Raw genomic sequence first — 20896 nt, forward strand, 5'->3', positions numbered from 1 at the left:
GCTCATCTAAAAAAAATGTAAAATATGTGAGAAACAGGTTACTTTTAAGTGTGCAAATCAGCATCCTTGCATTTTTAGTAGTCAAACCACTACAGAGCCTTTGAAGCATCACAATGGAACTTCTTCTGTGTCCCTTGCAGTATTTTTCTCTCTGATCCACAAGAACCTGAAGCCTGGAGCTTTCATTTTATTTAACTTTTTTCTCAAAATGTCATGAGAGCACCAGTATTATGTATTAGTCCAAACATACAGAAGGCATGATGATGGCCTACTACATGATGCTATATTCTGAATTCAGCTCGGCCTCTCTGTGGATCAGAAGAAATGCAAAACATATTGTAAGGCAACAACAAAACAAGGAGGAAAAAAATCCCACTGTGACCTTTCTGTAAACTCCTGAAGGCTTCAGATGAAGCAGGACAGTAACTTTTACTACTAGGGATTTTACTTTAAAAAAGCAGGTTTGCTTGCTGCTGCGCCATAGCCATAACATATATAAAACAGTTTGGATTTTGTACAAAAAAATATTTGTAAATGAGATATCGTTAACTTGATTAAACTGGTGTATTTTCTCTATCTCAGCCTGTTCCACGCTTTGTATTCATATGCTCATCTCCTAAATGGTTCGTGTTGAGAGCAACAAAGTAAAATGCAGTACCAAACAAAACCACAGAGTGTCAGTGTCATCTCAGACTAAACAGTCAGGTTGCAATTTACATCCATGTCTGTCTTAACTCTGATGAAGATTTTTAGGCCATTTAACAAAGGGTGTTAATCATATTTTTGGCTAAATATCATGTTTGTGATTCCAGTGAAAGACATGCTGTCTCAATTGTTACAGAGCTTTGTGACATCGTGCAACGACAATCACCTGAGGTTCAGTATCAACAGAACCAATGAGTTTGTGGTGGACTACCAGAGAAACAGGAGTCCCCCTGTCCTGGTTGTCATCCAGGCAGAGGAACTGAAGAAGAGGGACTCATACAGATCAATAAAACTCTGGACTGTGAAGCCCTCTGCAGGATGGGACAGAGCACACTGTTCTTAATGAGACTCAGATCCTTCAGTGTGTGTGCAGCTTGCAGATCTTTTATCATACTGTAGTAGCCAGTGCTTTTTCAAGGCTTGGAGGTCAGCAGTCTCAACAAGCTGTTAAGGAGGTGATCAGGTTGAAACTGGACCGTGTGGAGGATGAGGAGGACTAGGGACAACAATCAACACCGCATAGGATAACCCTTCTCAACCTCTTTACAATGAGCTGTTGCAGATTGGCAGCTTGTGAAAAGATTGAAGTGGTCCCTCATCTCATCAGGGGTCTGAGGACAGAGAATGTTGTTTGCTGTACAGATTGTGAACCCCCTTACGGCAAGCATTTTTTATTTGACCTATATAAATAAAACTGATTTGACTTGGTTGTTCTTGTTCTGCTGTATGTCTGTTAGTTCATTGAGAGAAATAGTCAAATTCTTTGTATGTGTTCACATGATTGGCCAATAAAGTAGATTTTATGTGACAGATATTGCTGCAAAAGAAGCTTCAGATTCTAAGCTGGATGCTTCACATACATTATTTACCCCGCAGCACAGATCTTTACTGCCCTACAAAGCCTAACTGCAGTAACTACACAAGGGGTAAAACTGAGAAAAGCGGCTTTAAAGTTTTCTAACTGGCCAGCCAAATGTGTTATAGGTAGGTAAGTGATATGACACTTATTTCTACATGTATTGATGCTCAAAAATCATGATTTATTTGACCTTTGAACCCAAAAATGTAGTTACTGCACTCTGGTTTCGCATTACAATTAGAACCCTTTACAGCAAATCAAAACCAGTGAGTGCTAACTACAATGTTGTCTTCTTTTAGCTTTTATATTTTGTTTTCAGTAAATTAACATTTTCAAATTGATTTTGTTATAAGTGTATTTACAAGTGTTTAACAACTCTAATCTATTTGTGTAATTTAGACTTAATATTGTAATGTTATAGTTTAATTTTAATATAATTTTATCTCACTTTTTTTTACTTAATCACTATCTAGATAATACTTTTCCTATCAAATAAACTTAAAAATTCTAATATTCATACACAATGAAGAAATACAAGGCTACACTGTATCACAGTCACTTTTGTTTTGTTTAAATGTGTGTATGTCTGCTTTGGTTTTGAGTTGGATTTTGTTTCTTTGAAATAAAGCAAAATTTAAATCTATACTATATAAATCTATACTTCTACTCCACTACATTTTGAGGCATATATTGTACTTTTTACTCCTCTACATTTAGTTGACAGCTTCAGTTACTTTTCAGGTCAAGATTTAAAATGAAAAACATGATACATTTAAAATGATTACCCATTTTTATAAATTAAACCACTTCAAAGTTTATTATGTAGTTTAAATGAGCGGAGTGGAGTCATTTAACAGTGTGGTATTAGTACTTTTACAGAAGTAAAGGATGTGAATGCTTTTTCGACCACTGTCTTTTTTACTTCTTTACTTTGTTTTTTAACTTTTTTTTAAACTATTTTTTAAAAACTTTTTTTAAAACTTTTTTTTTAAAACTTTTTTTAAACTTACATTTTTTAAAAACTTTTTTTTAAAACCTTTTTTTTTTTTAACTTTTTTTAATTAACTTTTTTTTTAACTTTTATTTTTTTATTTTATATTATTTTATTTATTTTTTCTGCTCTTCTGCGCATGCGCGGCTTTTTGAGCTTCTGCGCATGCGCGGCCTCGCTGCTCTTCTGCGCATGCGCGGCCTCAGTGCGCTTCTGCGCATGCGTGGCTTTTTCGGCTTCTGCGCATGCGCGGGTTTGTGCGCATGCGCACTGCGCAGCGGGCCCGCGCATGCGCAGAAGCTTAAAAATATCACGCATGCGCAGAAGAGCGGCGGGGCCGCGCATGCGCAGAAGCTTAAAAAGGCCACGCATGCGCAGAAGCGCACTGAGGCCGCGCATGCGCAGAAGAGCAGCGGGGCCGCGCATGCGCAGAAGCGCAGGGGGAAAAATTAAAAAATAAAATGTAAAATAAAAGTTTAAATGAAGTAAAAAAAGTTTTACATTTTTTTAATAAAAAAAGTAAAAAAAAAAGGTTAAAAAAAAAGTTAAGAAAATTAAAGAAAAGTTTAAAAAAATTGTTTAAAATCCGTCTCTTGGCCAAAGTGAAATCTTTCCTCAGTCGGCCGGATCTCGAGAAGGCAATCCATGCTTTTATCAGTTCGAGACTGGATTACTGCAATGCCCTCTACGTTGGCCTCAGCCAGTCTTCCATCTCTCGTCTTCAACTTGTACAGAACGCCGCTGCCCGATTTTTAACAGGCACACCGAGACGGGAACACATTACCCCTGTGCTGTCATCACTCCACTGGCTTCCAGTCTGTTTTAGAATTGATTTTAAACTTTTGTTATTTGTTTTTCAGGCCGTTAATGGACTGGCCCCATCTTATCTGTCAGAGATTTTAACTGTTCGCAATTGTGGCAGAGCCCTGCGCTCTTCGGGTCAACTTCTCTTAGAGGTCCCGAGGACACGGCTTAAACAGTGGGGCGATCGGTCTTTTGCCGTCGCTGCTCCAAGGCTGTGGAACAAACTGCCCCCTGACATTCGTTTCACTTCTGATCTCAGCCTTTTTAAATCAAAGTTGAAGACCCACTTTTTTAGGTTGGCATTTAATTCTGCCAACTCTGTTTCTTAGGTCTACTCATTTTGTTTGTACCTTTCTATGTATGGCTATTGTCTATGGCTTGTACTACCTTGCAGCACTGCAGCACTTTTATTTTGTACTTATAGGTTATGCATGTGTTATGTATTGTTTTTATGGATTTCCTGTGAAGCACTTTGGGTACCTTCTGGCTACTGTAAAGGGCTATACAAATAAACTTGATTTGATTTGATTTAAAAAAAAGTTTACAAAAAAAAATGGTGGATAAAGCATTCACATCCCTTACTTCAGTAAAAGTACTAATACCACACTGTGAAATGACTCCACTCCACTCATTTAAACTACCTAATAAGCTTTTAAGTGGTTTAATTTATAAAAATGGGTAATAATTTTAAATGTATCATGTTTTTCATTTTAAATCTTGACCTGAAAAGTAACTGAAGCTGTCAACTAAATGTAGAGGAGTAAAAAGTACAATATATGCCTCAAAATGTAGTGGAGTAGAAGTATAAAGTTACATAAAATTACCTCAAAATTGTACTTTAAGTCCAGTACTTGAGTAAATGTACATAGTTACTTTCCACCATTGCTACCTGCCTCTTCTAACTTATACATATCAGTTAAGAGTCCTCCTTCAGACACTGTATGAGGATTAAAAGGATAGTTTGTGCATTATTATACAAAACTTGGTACAATTATTGTCAATGCCCTCCTGAGGATAACCCTTTAAGGTTTTATTGATCGGCCCCTAGCTGGCACTGTGGTGTCTAATTTCATATTTGGTACCGTCGCCACACTATAACTTAAGGCAATGAAATTCATAGGGGTGGTATAGACTGGCCCCTGTAACGCACACACCCCGACGGCAGCATGCCCCGACATGCGTTTACTGCGAGGGCCCGTTCAGTACTGCTTGTAGTCCTAGTTATTATTCTCGTGACAAAATGATCGCATTTTTCACTGCCTGAACATACCCCAAAACTCATGAAACTTTATATATAAGTCACACCTGGCGTAAAATTTTATAATCTATTGTCATCCTAAATTTCCACCTCTAGGTGGCGCTATAATAAAGGAAAGTTCGTTTTGGCTAATAACTCCCACATACTTTATTGCACATTCAAAAACCTTATATCCACGCATTAATTTGCGAAATGCCGCAAAAATACTTTTTTGAACTCCTCCTAGGCAATTTCAGCGTTTTGCACCAAACTTTGCACACAGCATCTATGGACCCTCATAACAAAAAGTTATTAAAAGAATTTTGATAACCTAAAGAATACTCAAGTTATTAAATAACTTCCTGCAGGTGTCGCTATTATCAACACAAAACACGAAGTGTTGCATATCTCCACATTGGTGTGTCTGAATGACATGAAACTCAGGTTACTACTTCCCCATGAGCCCCTGAGGATCTCTGCAAAATTTTGGCTGATGAACACTAGGTGGCGCTCTTTAAATTGAAGTATTTTATATCTCCAAATTGGTTGGTCGGATTAACACCAAACTATTGTCAATTGGTTTACTTATTGTCAATGCCCTCCTGAGGATAACCCTTGAAGGTTTTATTGATCGGCCCCTAGGTGGCGCTCTGGTGGCAGTCTAATTTAATATTTGGCACTGTGCCCAGACCATAAGACTTAAGGCAATGAAGTTCATAGGGGTGGTATAGACTGGCCCCTGTAACGCACACACTCCGACGGCTGCATGCCCCGATACGCGTGTACTGCGAGGGCCCGTTCAGTACTGCTTGCAGTCCTAGTTAACTTCATTTCTACAAAAAATGTAGTTACTGCAGTCAGGCTTTGTAGGGCAGTATACAATTTCAGGATTAGTGTCACAAATTCAGTGTCCAAACAAATGTGTAATATGGTCACAATCTCCCCTTCTGTTTGAGTTATGGCTTTAAATAATGGCCAAAAATGTGTAATTTTTAGAACACAATTTTAAAGGTACCTAAACCAAAAATGTCCAGACTCTTGGTGCATTTATCATCATCATTACATCTTAGTTGTTACTATAAATGCAACAAAAAGTAGTCACACAGAATTCTTATAACTGCATGGATGGAAAAATGCCCCCATTAATTTAATTTTGGCACCCATGTCAACAAATATGATGGCAGGCTCGTTTGATTTAAAATAATTCAGGATTGAAAAGTATATTCTAAGTCAAGCATTGTTCCTAACCTTGAAAACACAGGTTTATACAGAGCCTGTAATCAGTTCACTCTTGTGCCCAAAGGGATGTTTGTGCCAAATTTGAAAGAAAAAAAAAAATCGCTCTTGCAGTTTTCTGAGATATTGCATTCATGAGAAAAGGATGGACAGGCATCCTGAAAGCATGATGCTTATGGCCAAAGCTGACACCGGTGCAGAGGTATAAAACAGACAAATGTTGGCACCCTGAAATTCACTAGGGATTTTCAGGCGCGTATGGATGTTACCTTTAGAATGAACAGACTGATTCTAAAGTACCATTCACTGGGAGAGAAACGTTTCCTGGCATTTATTATTCACTCTTAGCAGAACTGTACAATCTGTACCCGAAGTGGAGCATACAGCCCTTATAAAAGTAAGAGCAACAAAGCAGCAAAATGAAACACTCCAGGACACTAGTTTTGCATGGGGGAATTTTAACTCTTTGTACACGTTACTGCTGCAGTTCAAAATTTGTAAATTCACCTGTACAGCATATACAGTTTCCAATTCATCTGTTAATTAATATTCCTGCATAGGATTTTATACATTGTCATTTTTCTACATTTGGTTACTTTGTGCATTAAACTTATTACGCTGCCCCAACCTACACGTCACTAGATGCCACTTGTATGCTACACATTACATTCTCATGGCTAAGTAACTCTTAAAATTAAAGCCTAAGATTTGTGAAAAACAAAAACATTTATCCAAATCAATAGTGAAATCTTTGTAGTTCTACATAATGATGTCTGTCCTCACCTCACAGTAAATTAACTTCTAGCAGCTGAATCATTTGCACCCTGGCAGGACCATGTTATTTAATCTAAACAGCGGGCTGCCAAGTCTCCCTTCGGCCCGTTAAGGCTTTATCCATCTGCAACATCTGAACAGAACGTCCAGTCACATTTTCTTCAAGGTACGTCGTCAGTTTCAGTGCTTGTATCGGACCCCCCAAAGATCCTTTTCACCCATGTCCTTTTAAAACTTCCCCTCACTGTCCATCCATTGATCGAGCCCTGGTAAACAAGTAGAAGCCTGGCACAGGTCAGAAGAGGCCAGGTGAGATCTCCAGGGTCCTGGTCCTCCTGTTGCCGGCTATTCCTTCTCCCACGAAGCAGAGCCCCTGAGAAGCTCTGCAGGCGTGGGAGCAGCTTGGTCAGTTTGCCTTTATGTCACAGTACGAGGCTGTCAGTATGAGATGATACTGGAGGAGGCAGGTCCTGAGCCAGCAGCATTCATCTGCAGATTTCCAGAGGAACTTGACCTCCGCATATGAGGGAGCAGGTAGGGGTCGCTTCCCATCTGGTGAACATCGATCCGGTCCTCCTTCCTGTAGGCCAGGCACCGCCTTATGAAGGCCTGGAGAGGAGAGGAGAGGAGAGGAATAAAATCTAAAAAAATCTGAAGGTCGATCGGGTGTTTTAATATACTTTTTCACTCAAGTTCACCTACCTTTGCTTCATTACTGGAAACAGGCTTGACGGGGAACTGAACGTCTGTAGCTTTCAGGATGGTGTTCTCCTGCAGGATGTCCTGTTGTGACTGGTTGTGGCCAAAAGGCTGAAAAAGGAGGAGCCGAGCTTAATCATCGTGCAAGGAGAAAAACAAATGGATATTAAAAATGGTAGAATCTGGGTTCCCCTCCTTACCTTCCTTCCATACAAACACTGAAAAAAGATGACGCCCACAGACCACACATCCACCTTATTGGAGATCTTTGGAGGTTCTTTGCCAACCACAAAACATTCAGGAGGCAGGTACCTGACCAGAATAATTTTTTAGATACGATTAGTGAAATACAACTTTACACATATATTCTGTAAGTAATGTATATGAATTATATTTAAAAAAATGAATAGCACATAAAACATGATCTGTGTTAAAATATGATTCAACTTGATTCAATAAACAGATAGTTAAATAAATACAGTCATGGAAAAAATCATTAGACCTCCCTTTTTCTTAAATTTCTTGTTCATTTTAATGCCTGGTACAACTAAAGATACATTTGTTTGGACAAATATAACGATAACAGAAAAAATAGCTCATAAGAGATTAATTTCTTCCTGTAAGTCACTTTGGATAAAAGCGTCTGCTAAATGACTAAATGTCTAAATGTTAATTTAAGAGCTGATATCTAGCCATTTTCCATGTTTTTTTTTTATAATAACCAAAATCATTATTAAGAAAACCATGGAAAATGGCTAGATATCAGCTCTTAAATTAATCTCTTATGATCTATTTTTGTTGTTATCATTATATTTGTCCAAACAAATGTACCTTTAGTTGTACCAGGCATTAAAATGAACAATACATTGAAGAAAACAAGAGTGGTCTAATAATTTTTCCATGACTGTAGTTCAACTTGGCTGCAGCTCCACCAACTACAACATTAAAGTACTGCTTGAATGTTAATAATATAACAGAATTTATTTTTTTACAGTGTGGTATTGTTTACAGTGCATGTGATATATGTATATGTGGGACATTTCCTCTCACCAATAGGTCCCTGCACCCTGAGATGTCAGATCCATCCCATCCACGCCATAGTTGTCATCATCCATGATTTTTGACAGACCAAAGTCAGTGATTTTGATTTCCCCGCAGGCCGTGCCATCCACCAACAAGATATTGCCTTGAAATCAAAGTAAAGAAAGTCAGCACTTAAGAAAGTGTATACCATCAATATGATGACTGCTTCAGCCCACTACAGACAACTGATGTAATGTAAAGTCACTGATGTTTTCTTGCATCGATGTGATGAGAGCCATCAGTTGCCCACAGTGGAAAAAAAGAGATTTTTTGGCCCTGTTTTTCATGTAGTGCATTACTTAGTGATTGTTTGTTATTATGTGTCCTCAGTTTTGTATGTAAATTAAATAATTTGTTCCAAGTAATATTCACTAAACCAGTTCATTGGTTTAATTAGTTGATATTTCCAAGTAAAATGTAATTGAGGGACATCAGTGAATCTGCAATTTACTTGTGTATTTTCATTAAAAAAAATAAGTGGTTCTATTAAATAAATATTACTTAGAAACAGCCTGAGTAAAGATTACAAACACTTTGTGTGGAAAAACTTGCCTAGCTTTTTTTAAGTAAATGTCACTCCAATTTTTTTTCAGTGCAGAAGAGCGTTTACCTGGCTTAAGGTCGTAATGGATGATGGGGGGTTTGATTTCATTCAGGTATCTTAGTGCGTTCACAATCTGCATAACTATAGACCGTGCCTCCTTCTCAGACATTAGCTTATGCTGTTTCAAGTAGAAATCCAAGTCATTGCCTTCGCAGTACTCCATGACAGTGCAAAACCTAATATATGGAAAAAAAGAGATAATAAGAAATGCGGCTAACATTTAACAGAAACCACTGTAAAGTGCTGGAAATGCACCAAGTCCACTTACGTGTCTGTGTCCAGTGAGAAGTAGTCGTAAAGTTTCACGATTCGGGGGTGGTCCAGCTCCTTGTGTATTCTGTACTCTCGACATGCATGCCTGTGGGGAAGAAGTTAATTATGCTTCAATTAGAAACCAAAGCATGAAGGTGTGGGTGCTGTAGTCGGCACTGACAGCTCAACGTCGGAGCGTCTGGTGAAGAATATTAACACACTGAGAGAAAATCAGAACAACTTGTTAAAAGTACATCACAACATTTGAAACACTAATTCTAGGGTACTGCAGGAGAGGTTACATATATCCACATGGGCCAACATACTTGTGATAGTTCTCCTTTTTCTCTTCCCTCCAGTTCTTGTTAAGTTGGTGGATTTTCACAGCAGCATATCGTTGCTCAATCAAGTCAAAAGCCTGCACAACACATGCACAAAAAGTTGGCTTATGCTTGAAAAGCAGCATCTGCTAAGGAGTATTATTTCACTTTGATCCTATGACATCAACATTTAATGGCTGACCTTGTAAACTTCACTAAAGCCCCCTCTTCCCAGAAGGTGTAGGAGCAGATATCGTTCGTTCAACGTTGGGTGATCTTTGAATCTATCGAGGGAAAAAACACCAAAAGAGAAAACAATCAAAATGACAAGAATAGACCGATGTGTCACTGGGTTCATTTTGACAGCTTGAGACAAAAATACTTGTTTTTTTCAGTCGCATTTTAGATTTTTTAGACTAGTTTTAGTCTGCAACAGCCTCCAGTAATAGTTGACAAAGTCATCATAATGTTGTCTTTTTTTTCCTTTAGTCTTGACTAAAGTCTTGACTCTTTTGAGTAATTAGATGAAACTGAATATTTCGGTCAGTCAGTCTGGTCTAGTCAAAATGTAGCCTACAATTCGGTCTCATTTTTCGCTAACAATACTGCACGTTGATAACGTGACAGAATGTGTTTGATGTCGTCGATTGTCATCGTCTCATCTTATTCATGGCAAAAGTTGTTGACAAACATATTTCTGAGTAGTTTTCATTAACGAAGTTAGCACTGATGTTGTCATGACAAGTTCTTCAGCATTGGCTTTGTTGTGCCATGATGTAATCAACGTGGAATAAGAGCAGAAAGCTTCATTCAGTGTGCAGGTAGTTAACATCCCCACTATGGATGAGGACAGCGGCCTCGTGTGCTCACCATGTCCCAATGTCAATGCAGTAACTGTCAAAGAAATTGATTCAGACTCACTGTGAGCTGTCTTCATTATTTATTCTCTTCAGCTCCCGAATGTGAAGGTTGCGCACTCTCTCCAGACGCTCCAGCTCCGCCTGGATCTCAGCTTCTTCCTATAAATGATTCAAGAACACAAACACACAAATGCACAGAAGGAACTTCAGAACTCAGACTACAAGGAGAGGAGCTCATCAAAACCCACTTGTACACAGCTGACTAGTTCTCTATTAAATATTAACGGTTGACTTAGTACAGAGTCTGTCAGGGGCTGCCTGTGATGCTTATTCATCGAGAAAACAATGAATACATCGACAAACTACAGGCTCGCTGCTTCCTTGGGGTGATTCACACTAAAGGAACAGTAGTTCAGCTCAGGAAGCAGAACAATCACATTGAACATGTTAAATTATCGTCGTACTGAAGACACATTTAATAGACACGTGCTACGTTTAATAAGATAAAGATTTGATGTGCATTAATTAATACCCATTCGTGTACCTGTTAATTCCCCATCAGAAAAAAATTTAACTTTTTAGAAATTGTTGCTGCAGATTCAGCAGTGGGCAAACCTTCTTGAGATGTCCAAGTCGCAGTTTGAAGATCTCTTCCTGTTCATGGTACTCTGCTAGTGTCAGCCTTTCATGAGAAGAGACAAAAAACAGAAAAAAGCATTTGGTTTTGTCAACAGTTTCTCCATGTTTACTTTTATCAATACATCAGTAATTCACATTAACTGTGCACTGTCCTGTTAAATGGACATGTCAGTAGTATGTCGGAAAGGAAAACAGTTGATGAAAATGCTCAGAACATCGTCTGCAGATTATCTTGAGTAACAAGGTCATGGTTTTTAAAAGTTTGAGCCCCCAAGCAGAGTGCCATCTAGTTCCATTATGTACTAAGGAAGGCAGACATCTCTACAGGGGATATCTCTGACACTGTCTATATTGAACCGCCCCTTTAAACAACAGCATTTTTTCCAACTTTGCTAAAAAAAAATGAAGGCAAAATTACACTTAATTTCATACAGTCTTTGATTGGGGAATGGCTGAGCTGGTACCTGGGATTTACACAAGGAACTGAACTTACAGCTGAGGTAGGCTGGGTTTTAAAAAGGGATCAGTTTCTGCTCCATTCACTGCCTTGGTTTTGCGTTGCTTTGGCTCCGAGTTTGTGGTTGGTGCTTGGGAGTTGCTGGAGGATGGAGGTTTCCTCTTGGCTAGAAGTTTCCTCTGCCTCTCGATGTCCTCTCTCTGTTGGTTTATCGACTCTTGCTGTCTGCAGGTGGAAAGCAGAGATTAGAACCATTTTTGTACTGAAGCTCTATTACAATGGCTTATCAAAACACTTTAACACACCATGAGAACACCATGTCTGTGGGAGTTCATACTATTCCACATGTGCAGAGAAGCTGCCAAACACTGAACTACTGTAACTTACAGGAAAAAAATGTAAAAACAGAAAAAAAGTGCTTCACTGTAATATGAATGTTTCTGAAAGATTGTTCCTCTAAAGAAAAAAACAAAAACACATAAAATAACTAGAAAACAACAACACGATCAATACTTACTTCACAAGGTTTTGGAAGGCATAGCCGTCAGTCCACTGTTCTGTGAACGACGCTCCATGTCTCACTGTAGTGAAATGGCCTAAACGAAGTCTGTCCTGCATGCTTTTCTCCCGACAGGCCTGCTTCTCCTGGGTGCTCTAAAGAACAGAACAAAATAAAGGTTTAGGCATGCAGGTTTGCAGACAGACAGTATGCTGAGTGTTCATGAAGAGGTAAAAAAAAACAACCCAAAAAACAATATATTTACCTTTTCGATGAGCAACTTCTTGCTCATGGTGATGCATTTATTCAAGCGTTCCTTGTACTTTTCAAGTAATTTTTGTTGTTCATCTATCTGTCTCCTGAGATCACAGTTTGCCTGTGAAGCAGAAAAAAAACAAATCAGCAACTACATAAAGTATATAATTCTCCCCATCGACCTATTATTTAAAATCTTAAAAATAATGTTTACAATGTTGTCAAGAAAACTAATTGGGGTAAAACACTACAGGCAAAGTCAAATGCAATTTTGAGATTTGAGACAATTTTGCTCCAAAACATGTCTTCTTTAGACTAGTGGAAAGAAACATACAAAATACACAATTAGGTGTTTATTTTGCTATATTCTGGCTAATTGCCTGTGTAGATTTCTCCTGGATTAACCAAAATTTTGCATTAGGCAATGCCTCATTTGCACATTTAAGAAAAGTTGTCATAACAAAATTGGCCTTAAAATAAGTTATAATCATGGTGGTATCTATTAGATAGAAATGTTACCCTGTAGTGTCTCCCCTTATGATCTGTTCTATTACCGACAATTACTTTAGCAAACAGTTATTTGTAGAGTAAGACTATCTCCTTACCCTTAGCAAATCATCTATTCTCCCCTCTTTCTTCTCAAGGTCTAGATTCTTAGTGCTTTCAAGGGCAGCCAACTTCAACACTGTGAGGTCAGTCTGGAGTGGAAAAAAAAGAAAGAAGTCGTTTAGAAACTTGAACATATTTAGGAGCGATTACAAAGAGCTGGTGGTGTCTGACTATCTACAGTCGTCCTCCTCACCTGAACAAATTTGACTGCTAGTTGCTTTGGATGTGTCATGTGGTCCCCAAAAGACAGACTAGTAGGAGATGAGCTATTTTGTCTAACCTGAAACAGAAGAGGGAGCACTTCTTTAATAACAGAGCATCACCAAATGCAGCAGTAACAAAAGAGTGGGTGTAACTTACAGCGATACCCTGAGCGGAGTGGGAATGTGAGTTCTGGGGGGAACGAATCACTGGTGGGAGACCTCTCACAGGACTGGAGCCATTTCCTCCCTGGAACTAAAAGGTTCAGAGAGGGAAGGTGACGTCACTGCCAAGCATTTGATAACAGCAGAGTCACCAGCCGCTCCTTTTCTATGGCAGTACTGTTATTTTAACAGGAAATGGATTATGCCTCAGTGGTTGTAAGACTGGTTAGAGAAACATTATTCACTCAACATTTCCTCCCAGTGTATGAAACATCTGACATGAAAATGAAAACTTACATCAAAATAATCACTTATTTTGGGTCCTCGCACAATTGTTTTCCCTGTGAAGGGAAGAGAGAGAAAACAATGTTTTTCATTAAAGACCTACTGTAAGCAAGAACGGAAATGTAACCAGTTTAACACAAAGACACTCACCTTGGCTGCTCTCTGATTGGATCTCAGGTTTTCGTTTTCTGCCTCTGGCTGTTTCCGACTGTTTCTTCTCTGGGGTCTGAAAGAGGAAAAAATTACTTAAACATATTTCTTTAAAACATTTACTACACAAAAAGGCTTGTTTGGCCTTTAGACTTCCTACTGCTCAAACTGCAACTCAACACTGTGGTTGTGTGAGGCTACCCGTGGGGACAGACTAAACAAATCCAAACATTTATTTCTCATCAAGTTACCAAGAAACTGAAGCTGCATTAAAAGAACTGTTGACATGCATTTTGATATCAGTTTTCATGAAAACCACACTAGTGGACAATGCAAACAGACAAAAAAGTGATTTTCAGTTAAGATTTCATTATATACCTACCGAATAAGCAGGAGAACTGCCCCTTTTCACATCTGACCCCTATTATGTGAGAAAAACAAGATGCTTAGTGTGACCAGCAGATTCTGTACACACGATAGTAAAAGACCTTTTACTACACCAATACTTATTTACAAATAGACTTTAAAAAGGAGGTTGGTGAGTACACTTAACAGATGAAATAATTAACAAAAATACCTCATCCTAGATTGTCCTCATGATTGGATGTGGATGATTGTTTCCATTATCATAACATTTTATTGAGATTACTCGATTTCACAATAGGTAATCCAATCCAAAAGGGAGGAAGCAGAAGTACAACCCAATTTTCCAAAAAAATTACCACACAAGTAAAAGAAAAAAAGTCAACAGGCACTGATCTGATCTAAATTGTCCCTTGTGCCTCATTAGGAAGAATTTAACAAGGGAGTGCTAAGCAACAGCAGCTTCCACTTTTGTGTTAACAGCAGTGGGTAAAGGTTAATTCAGCTGGTCAAAATATTGGATTAAAAATGTGACAATATGTGGCTAAAATATGTTATTGCAGTGTTAAAGGGCATTCAGACAAACAATAGCACTGAAAAACAGACAAAAGGCTGCAGTGGAGTGGGTGTGCTGCTACAGCGCACAGGAAGAACAGAAAATATGAACATGGAAATCCAGTTTAAATGCCATTAAATGACAGGACAAAACATGGTGGTTTGCAACCCACTTTATGCCAATGCATTGAACTGAAATGAATGAGGGAGGCTTTGTAGGTCTGAACACTTCCCGACAGGGAGATTTAAGTTATGTAGCCAAACTGTCAAGCAGATGATTTAGGTGATTTGATCGTGTCTGGATGACGTTTTTAGTTGCAATTTGCCTCACCCAGTAAGGGGGGAAAAGAGCAGGGGCCATTTTCAAACCTCTAGCTCTCAGAACTCAACTTTAACAGGAACTGAATAAAATAAACCCTTTAAAAAGCCACCAAAAATAGCATTTACCTCCGATTCTTTGTCACTTGAAGATCCCAGGCTTCCAAAACTGTGATTTGAACATTCATTATTGGTCAAACCCTGAAAAGAAGAGATGATTTTAGGATAAAGGACACTTGCAACAATATTTCGACTAGTTATTAGTGACAACACTGACACTAAATATTGACTCACTTTGGTTCCCCCGCTTGTGCTGCCAGTGCTGCCCCCTGTGCTGCCGCTGACCCCGCCCATAAAGCGTGCCTCCAGCAGCTCCTGTCTCCGGGGGTCCAGGCTGTGCAGCTCCTCCATGGTGCCTGGGAGGATTAGCAACAATTCACAGCATGTCTCAGTTATTCAAGGATCAGCTTAATTGAAGCCTTTAAATGCACCCACTCAAGAGCAGATGACACAGTGGCAATGAGCTTGAGAGCAGAATTGTAATAAAGGTGGCTTATATCCTCACATATACAGTCTCAAGCCCTCAGAGGTGATTATATTTGAGTCTAGACCAGAATATAGGCCAAAACCAAACCTATGCCAATTCCCTGGAGGAATTTTCTGAGACAGGCTTCACTGCATAGCACTGAGGAGATAAGCAATGTTTTTTATTATGTTTACTCCTGTTAGCATAAAGCCTTATACTACAACAACAAAGTCACCAAAATAATTTATAATAATAACTTGAAATGTACAGTAGGAGTCCAGAGATAACAGGCTCCGCTGTGGCACAAACACCATTATCCTGAAAGTCCGAGAGCAATGTTTCAGCTGCTAGGCACTGATGAATACTGTGCTCCTGTGGGAATGTTACGTGAGCTCCCTGGGCTTCAGCGTTGCTGCTGACTCAGAGGGGTCTGCCCACTAAACCTGTGCTTTAATGAGACAACCATTTTGAATCTACAAAGGAATCAATTTAAATGGAGGAGAACATAATGCACCGAGAAGTTCTTCTCACTAATAACCACAAAAATCACAGCAGCAGCTGGGAATCGGCAATACTTGTGGTCAAACAAAGACTAGTCCAATGATGAATGTGCACCAAATACAGACAAACATGCTAACTCTTAACATCCATTAAAGCCACACACCAATCAACGGTGACAGCAGCATATGGAGTTAGCATTCACCTGAAAAACATTAACTGCAAAACCAGTGGATGCAAGAGAAGACAGACATGCTATGACACTATCTAATACCATTAGGGTATGAGACTTCAGCTTATCATTTAGGAGGGGGGTAGGTGGGTGGGCATTAGTGCATTTAAGCAGTGCTTCAGGGAAACAAACAGAAATGACTACCCCTGAAAAATAGACACAAATCTCTTTTAGATGGAGTAGAAGCAATAACTGTAATCAGAGTGTGGTTGAATGAATCAGAGCTGCAACAATTAGTTGAGGGATCGATGAATCGATCAACAGAAAAATAATTGCAATTTATTTTGATGATAATGGCAGAAAATGCTGCTTAAGCCTCTCAAACTTGGAGCTCTCCTGATTTCCTCTGTTTTATATCATATTAAACTGAATATCTATGGGTTTGGGGCTGACACAAGACACCTTGAACTTGGAGAAACTGGAGATTTTTCATTATTTTCTGACATTTTACTGAGCAAACAATTAATTGAGGAAATAATCATCAGATCACCCAATAACGACAGTTATGGTTAGTTGCAGCCCAACTAAATAGATCATGTATTTACAACGTGTTTAACATAAAACCACAGACTTCATAAGTGTATTTATTAATTACTAGTTGTGGAAAGTCAAATACTTCTTGTGTGTACTGTCAACTTCTTTGTTTACAAATGCAAATAATATGTCTTTTAAACTGATTTTAAGTCATGTTATAACTGTACTAAATTTAGTGTAGTGTCTGTCAGGTCAAGCCATAGCAAGAACGCCATTCAGTGTATCCTTTAAAGCAAAAAAAACAACAACTGTCCGCTATTAAGTTAGAGACTGTAATGCAGCAACCAGCACACAGGCCCACTTCAGTGTGTAACATGAGGCCACTTGAGAAATGTGTTGTATGAGGTAGGATACTGCTGACTTGAGACCATTTTCCAGACCAAGAGATAATAAAGTAGATGTCCAGAAAAAAAGAAGCACAAAATGGCTCCTAGAATTACACCAAAATCACCCCCAGTCAGTAAATCAATGCCGTCCACAAAACCAGCTGCAAAATGTATTTATACTTCAGAGTTCTTAACACAAAATTGACTAACCTGCTGGTCTCTTTTCTGTCTTTCGGGATAACCTAAACTGTGCTACACAGGATGGAAATGGAAGCCATATTGAAACAGGCTTGTGATTAATGTTTTAAAAGCAGATTTATTGCTACAGTTATGCTTTTAAAAGATATTCCGGCTCTTATATGAAGTACTGCACAGCAGTCTAGCAACACAGAATCAAAGAATATGCAGGCTAAATTCAGGACTTGAAATTCAACAATCAGATGAATATAACCATCTAAAGATCAGAAGAATGCATCATTATTATGATCTTCGTGCAAGATACAGCTGAACTAATAACATTAAATGAAAGACATTTTTCTAGATGAAGACTCTTTTGTTAGACTGTTTATCACAACAGTCTCTTGTCATTATCTCAACACAATAACCACTTAATACAGAAGCAGTGATCACATTTCCAGGGGTTTTACTGTGTAAATCAACTTTTTCAAACACAATTTTTTGGATAACACCTAAAAGATCACACTAACAGTCTATACCCTCCCGGACTTTGAGATACTTCTGAAGGTTTTAAAAAAAATGTTAATAGGATAAATCTTAGGAACCATCAGGCAACAGGTCCATTTCCTTTTCCTGGAGCATCTCAGAGACAATAAAGTATGCTTGTTACATTCCCCATGATGCGTCTGTTGCTTCTAATCAAATCTGCAGTCTGTTTTTCTGAAGAAGTCGTCTACTACAGTCACCAGTCTGTTAAAACTAGAGGGACAAGCAAGACTTTTTTGTTTTGAGAATGTAAAGCATCATGAAAACAATGATATGACAATGGCTTTGTTAGCAACCCTTTCACATGAAAAGCACAATTTTCACCTTTCACCTCAATACAGTTCAACTCATGCAGTGAATAAATTACTGGTATGTCGAGAGTTAGACGTTTTATTATAACAACATAAAGCACTGTAATATTCACAAGGTTAAATAATACAAATGTACCCATAAAAGCATAATCCTTATGGAGAAGCTGAAGCTTTAAAACCTTTCCAACTTCTGCTACTACTCATCAGAACAATGTTGGTCTGTCTGAGATAGCTCCATAATCATATCTCACTTTTCACCCTGAATGTTTCACACCATGCGTGTTCCTCAAGGACTTCTATCCTCTTTGTTTCAAACATGAAGGCATAACTATTATCTATATTCAGGCCCCTGCAGGAACAAGTGGTTGAACCCTTACAACTCTTGCTGTGGATGTCATTTTAACTCCATGCTGCTCAGCAGAGTGACCACCTGTTTATGGCAGACCCTTGGAAAGTAAAAAAAAAAATCTCTGGCACAAACTGGGTTGGATTACTTCCACCTAGGTTCACCCATTGGCAATTTAAGCAACAAAACATACATAAATGGCCTCCCAATTTTCAAATTTCACCAGTGTCACACTGACGAAAGCAGCCATCCATTGATTAGTGTAAATCAATACATGTAACAGAGATAATACTATATAAATGAGAAGTTTAGTCAATGTCTGAAGCTCAGTAAAAGTCCTCTATCTTTACAACATTCAGTGAAACCACTGAGGGTGCAAGACGGCATGATGAGTACTACTGGGTCACCAAAAATAACCAAATAAGCATCAGCTATTTAAAAGAGTGGGGTTTACAAGGTTCATACACTTTTTCAGTGGTCAATTCAAGCTATTCCAGGACCTTACAACGGTTGTAAGTTGCATGTTTTAGATGAGTACTTACATGCTAAAAGGGGTAATTTCACTCAACCAAACCGACAACGATGGTTTTACACTTTTAACAACCAAAAGTACAGTTTGCTAATCTCAGTATTCAATTTAGTATTTTTTTCATTGAACATGTGGTTATCTATAGTCAGATTACAAGAGAAATACAGTAAGAATTTCTAGCATTTTCAAGCACTTTATCCCAAAATCCAAGCACTTTTCAAACCTTAAAAATACAACATTAAAATGTAAGCATTTAAGGATTTCAAGCATCCGTATGAACCCTGGGTTTAACATGCTGCACAACCCAAAGCAGCCTGTATCCCATGGGTGTCCCTCTCATAGCGGTATTTGTGGGTCTTTACTCCAAGTTAGTAATATGAAGGGGTCAAACAAGGCGACATACCAATAGCATCTCTACACTGTCATGTTTAAAGCCAATCTAAGAGCCCTCTGCACCGTTAAAATGAGGATTAACCTCAGTCACACATGCATAATATTGTGGGACACACCAGCCTACACACAAAGGGTTGCGAACAGTACGATGCACACCTAACTTATCTGGTGATATAATCATCTCCACAGAAAAAAAAATGCTTGTTTAAAACGACACTGATCCATTTTACATCCATCTGCAACTTGCCTAGTGTTTGCAGCATGCTGCAAGAGGGATGCACCGACTACAGCGGGTAACCTTGCTGCTCTCGTAAAGGTTTTCGCCATTATGCACGTATTTTTCTTTAGGTTAGTGCACTGGCCTGACCACAGAAACACGGTCCTGTGTCTCCGGTGCTACTAGCTATAGCCAAACGGGCTCCATTGACTTTGGAGCCGAAGCGTTAATGTAACGTTATAGCTAGCAACGCTGCTTTCGCCACCAAGATTTCTGCACTATTTCCTTTCGTTCTACACAAAGTGCCCCAAACAAGCATGTAGAAAAGACATATATGCCTTAATACGTGTAACGATACCTTCGTGGGCCCTCACCACTGCCGTGCTATGTTGCTGGAAACACAGTCCGTGTTGGGGACGTGGAGAGCTGGGACCAAAGATGGCGTCCCCTCCAAACTTCCACTACTTTGGACACTCATCAAGCTACTTTTCGTGTGTTGGTACAACAGCGCACACGGTTAATGTTCCACGCGGGCTGTGGGATTAACCGGCTGACACACCACGGTTGTTTTTACATGGGCACGTCGACTAGACCGGAGTGAAAGTGTCTAATTATTATGTTTTTAGGGCACAAACCTGTTCACACCTCGGCAGTGCGTCCTGGCTCCGGGCACCTCTCCGTCTTCAAGTGGTGCCTATGAAACGTCACGCATCGTGTGCAAAATTATTATCGCGATGACAACATGAAGGAAAAAGTCCAAACACCAAGAATACTTTTTAATCATTTATCTAACTTTCTTAGTGTCTCATACCTATTCACCAAAAAATATGTTCTTTGTTATTTTACTCATTGTAACTAATCTGTTGAATTTGTAACCAATTTCTTAATTCTCTCTTGTAAGTTCTTTAAACACAAATACATATTTCTCAAAGCAAAGCCAAAGTTGAAGGTGTTTCTACTTGAATTCAACTATCTTCTTAAGTCTCTCAGAATTGTAAAAGACAAAAAAAAAAGAACTATTTCTTCAATATTATGACGCCTGATGAATGTATAACTTTAATTTCTAATAACTATATGATTTTTTTAAATCATAGCTAATATAAACATGCTTCTTAGTACAACCCAAGTTATAGCCACAGTTTGCAACTAAAAGCTGCATCGCACCCCAAAAACCAACTGACAAAAAATGAGAAATAAATAACTAGAATTAAGCAAATACATGCTTGAAACTAGTAAAATTGTCTGCCAGTGCAGTAAGTAACATTTTTCTTTGTAATAATTCTTTAAGTAAGTAAAAATATCTCTGCACTGGAAAAACAATGATGTCTTAAAATAAGTCCAA

General features: G+C 38.6%; 1 protein-coding gene across 1 annotated transcript; it reads right to left on the bottom strand.

Moving 5' to 3' along the window:
* Positions 1–6147: 6147 nt before the first annotated feature.
* Positions 6148–20166, bottom strand: tlk1a (tousled-like kinase 1a). The gene is given in 24 exon segments (XM_059342980.1): positions 6148–7215; positions 7309–7416; positions 7506–7617; positions 8356–8491; positions 8999–9168; positions 9261–9350; positions 9571–9662; positions 9767–9848; positions 10486–10583; positions 11040–11106; positions 11557–11745; positions 12038–12174; positions 12285–12395; positions 12880–12972; positions 13077–13163; positions 13244–13339; positions 13546–13589; positions 13684–13759; positions 14066–14104; positions 15049–15120; positions 15214–15335; positions 19913–19949; positions 19951–19989; positions 19991–20166. Coding segments are annotated over 24 exon segments (2310 nt in total). The 5' UTR covers positions 20033–20166; the 3' UTR covers positions 6148–7044.
* Positions 20167–20896: the final 730 nt, after the last annotated feature.

Source organism: Centropristis striata, chromosome 10 (assembly GCF_030273125.1).
Source record: "Centropristis striata isolate RG_2023a ecotype Rhode Island chromosome 10, C.striata_1.0, whole genome shotgun sequence".
Taxonomy (NCBI): Eukaryota; Metazoa; Chordata; class Actinopteri; order Perciformes; family Serranidae; genus Centropristis; species Centropristis striata.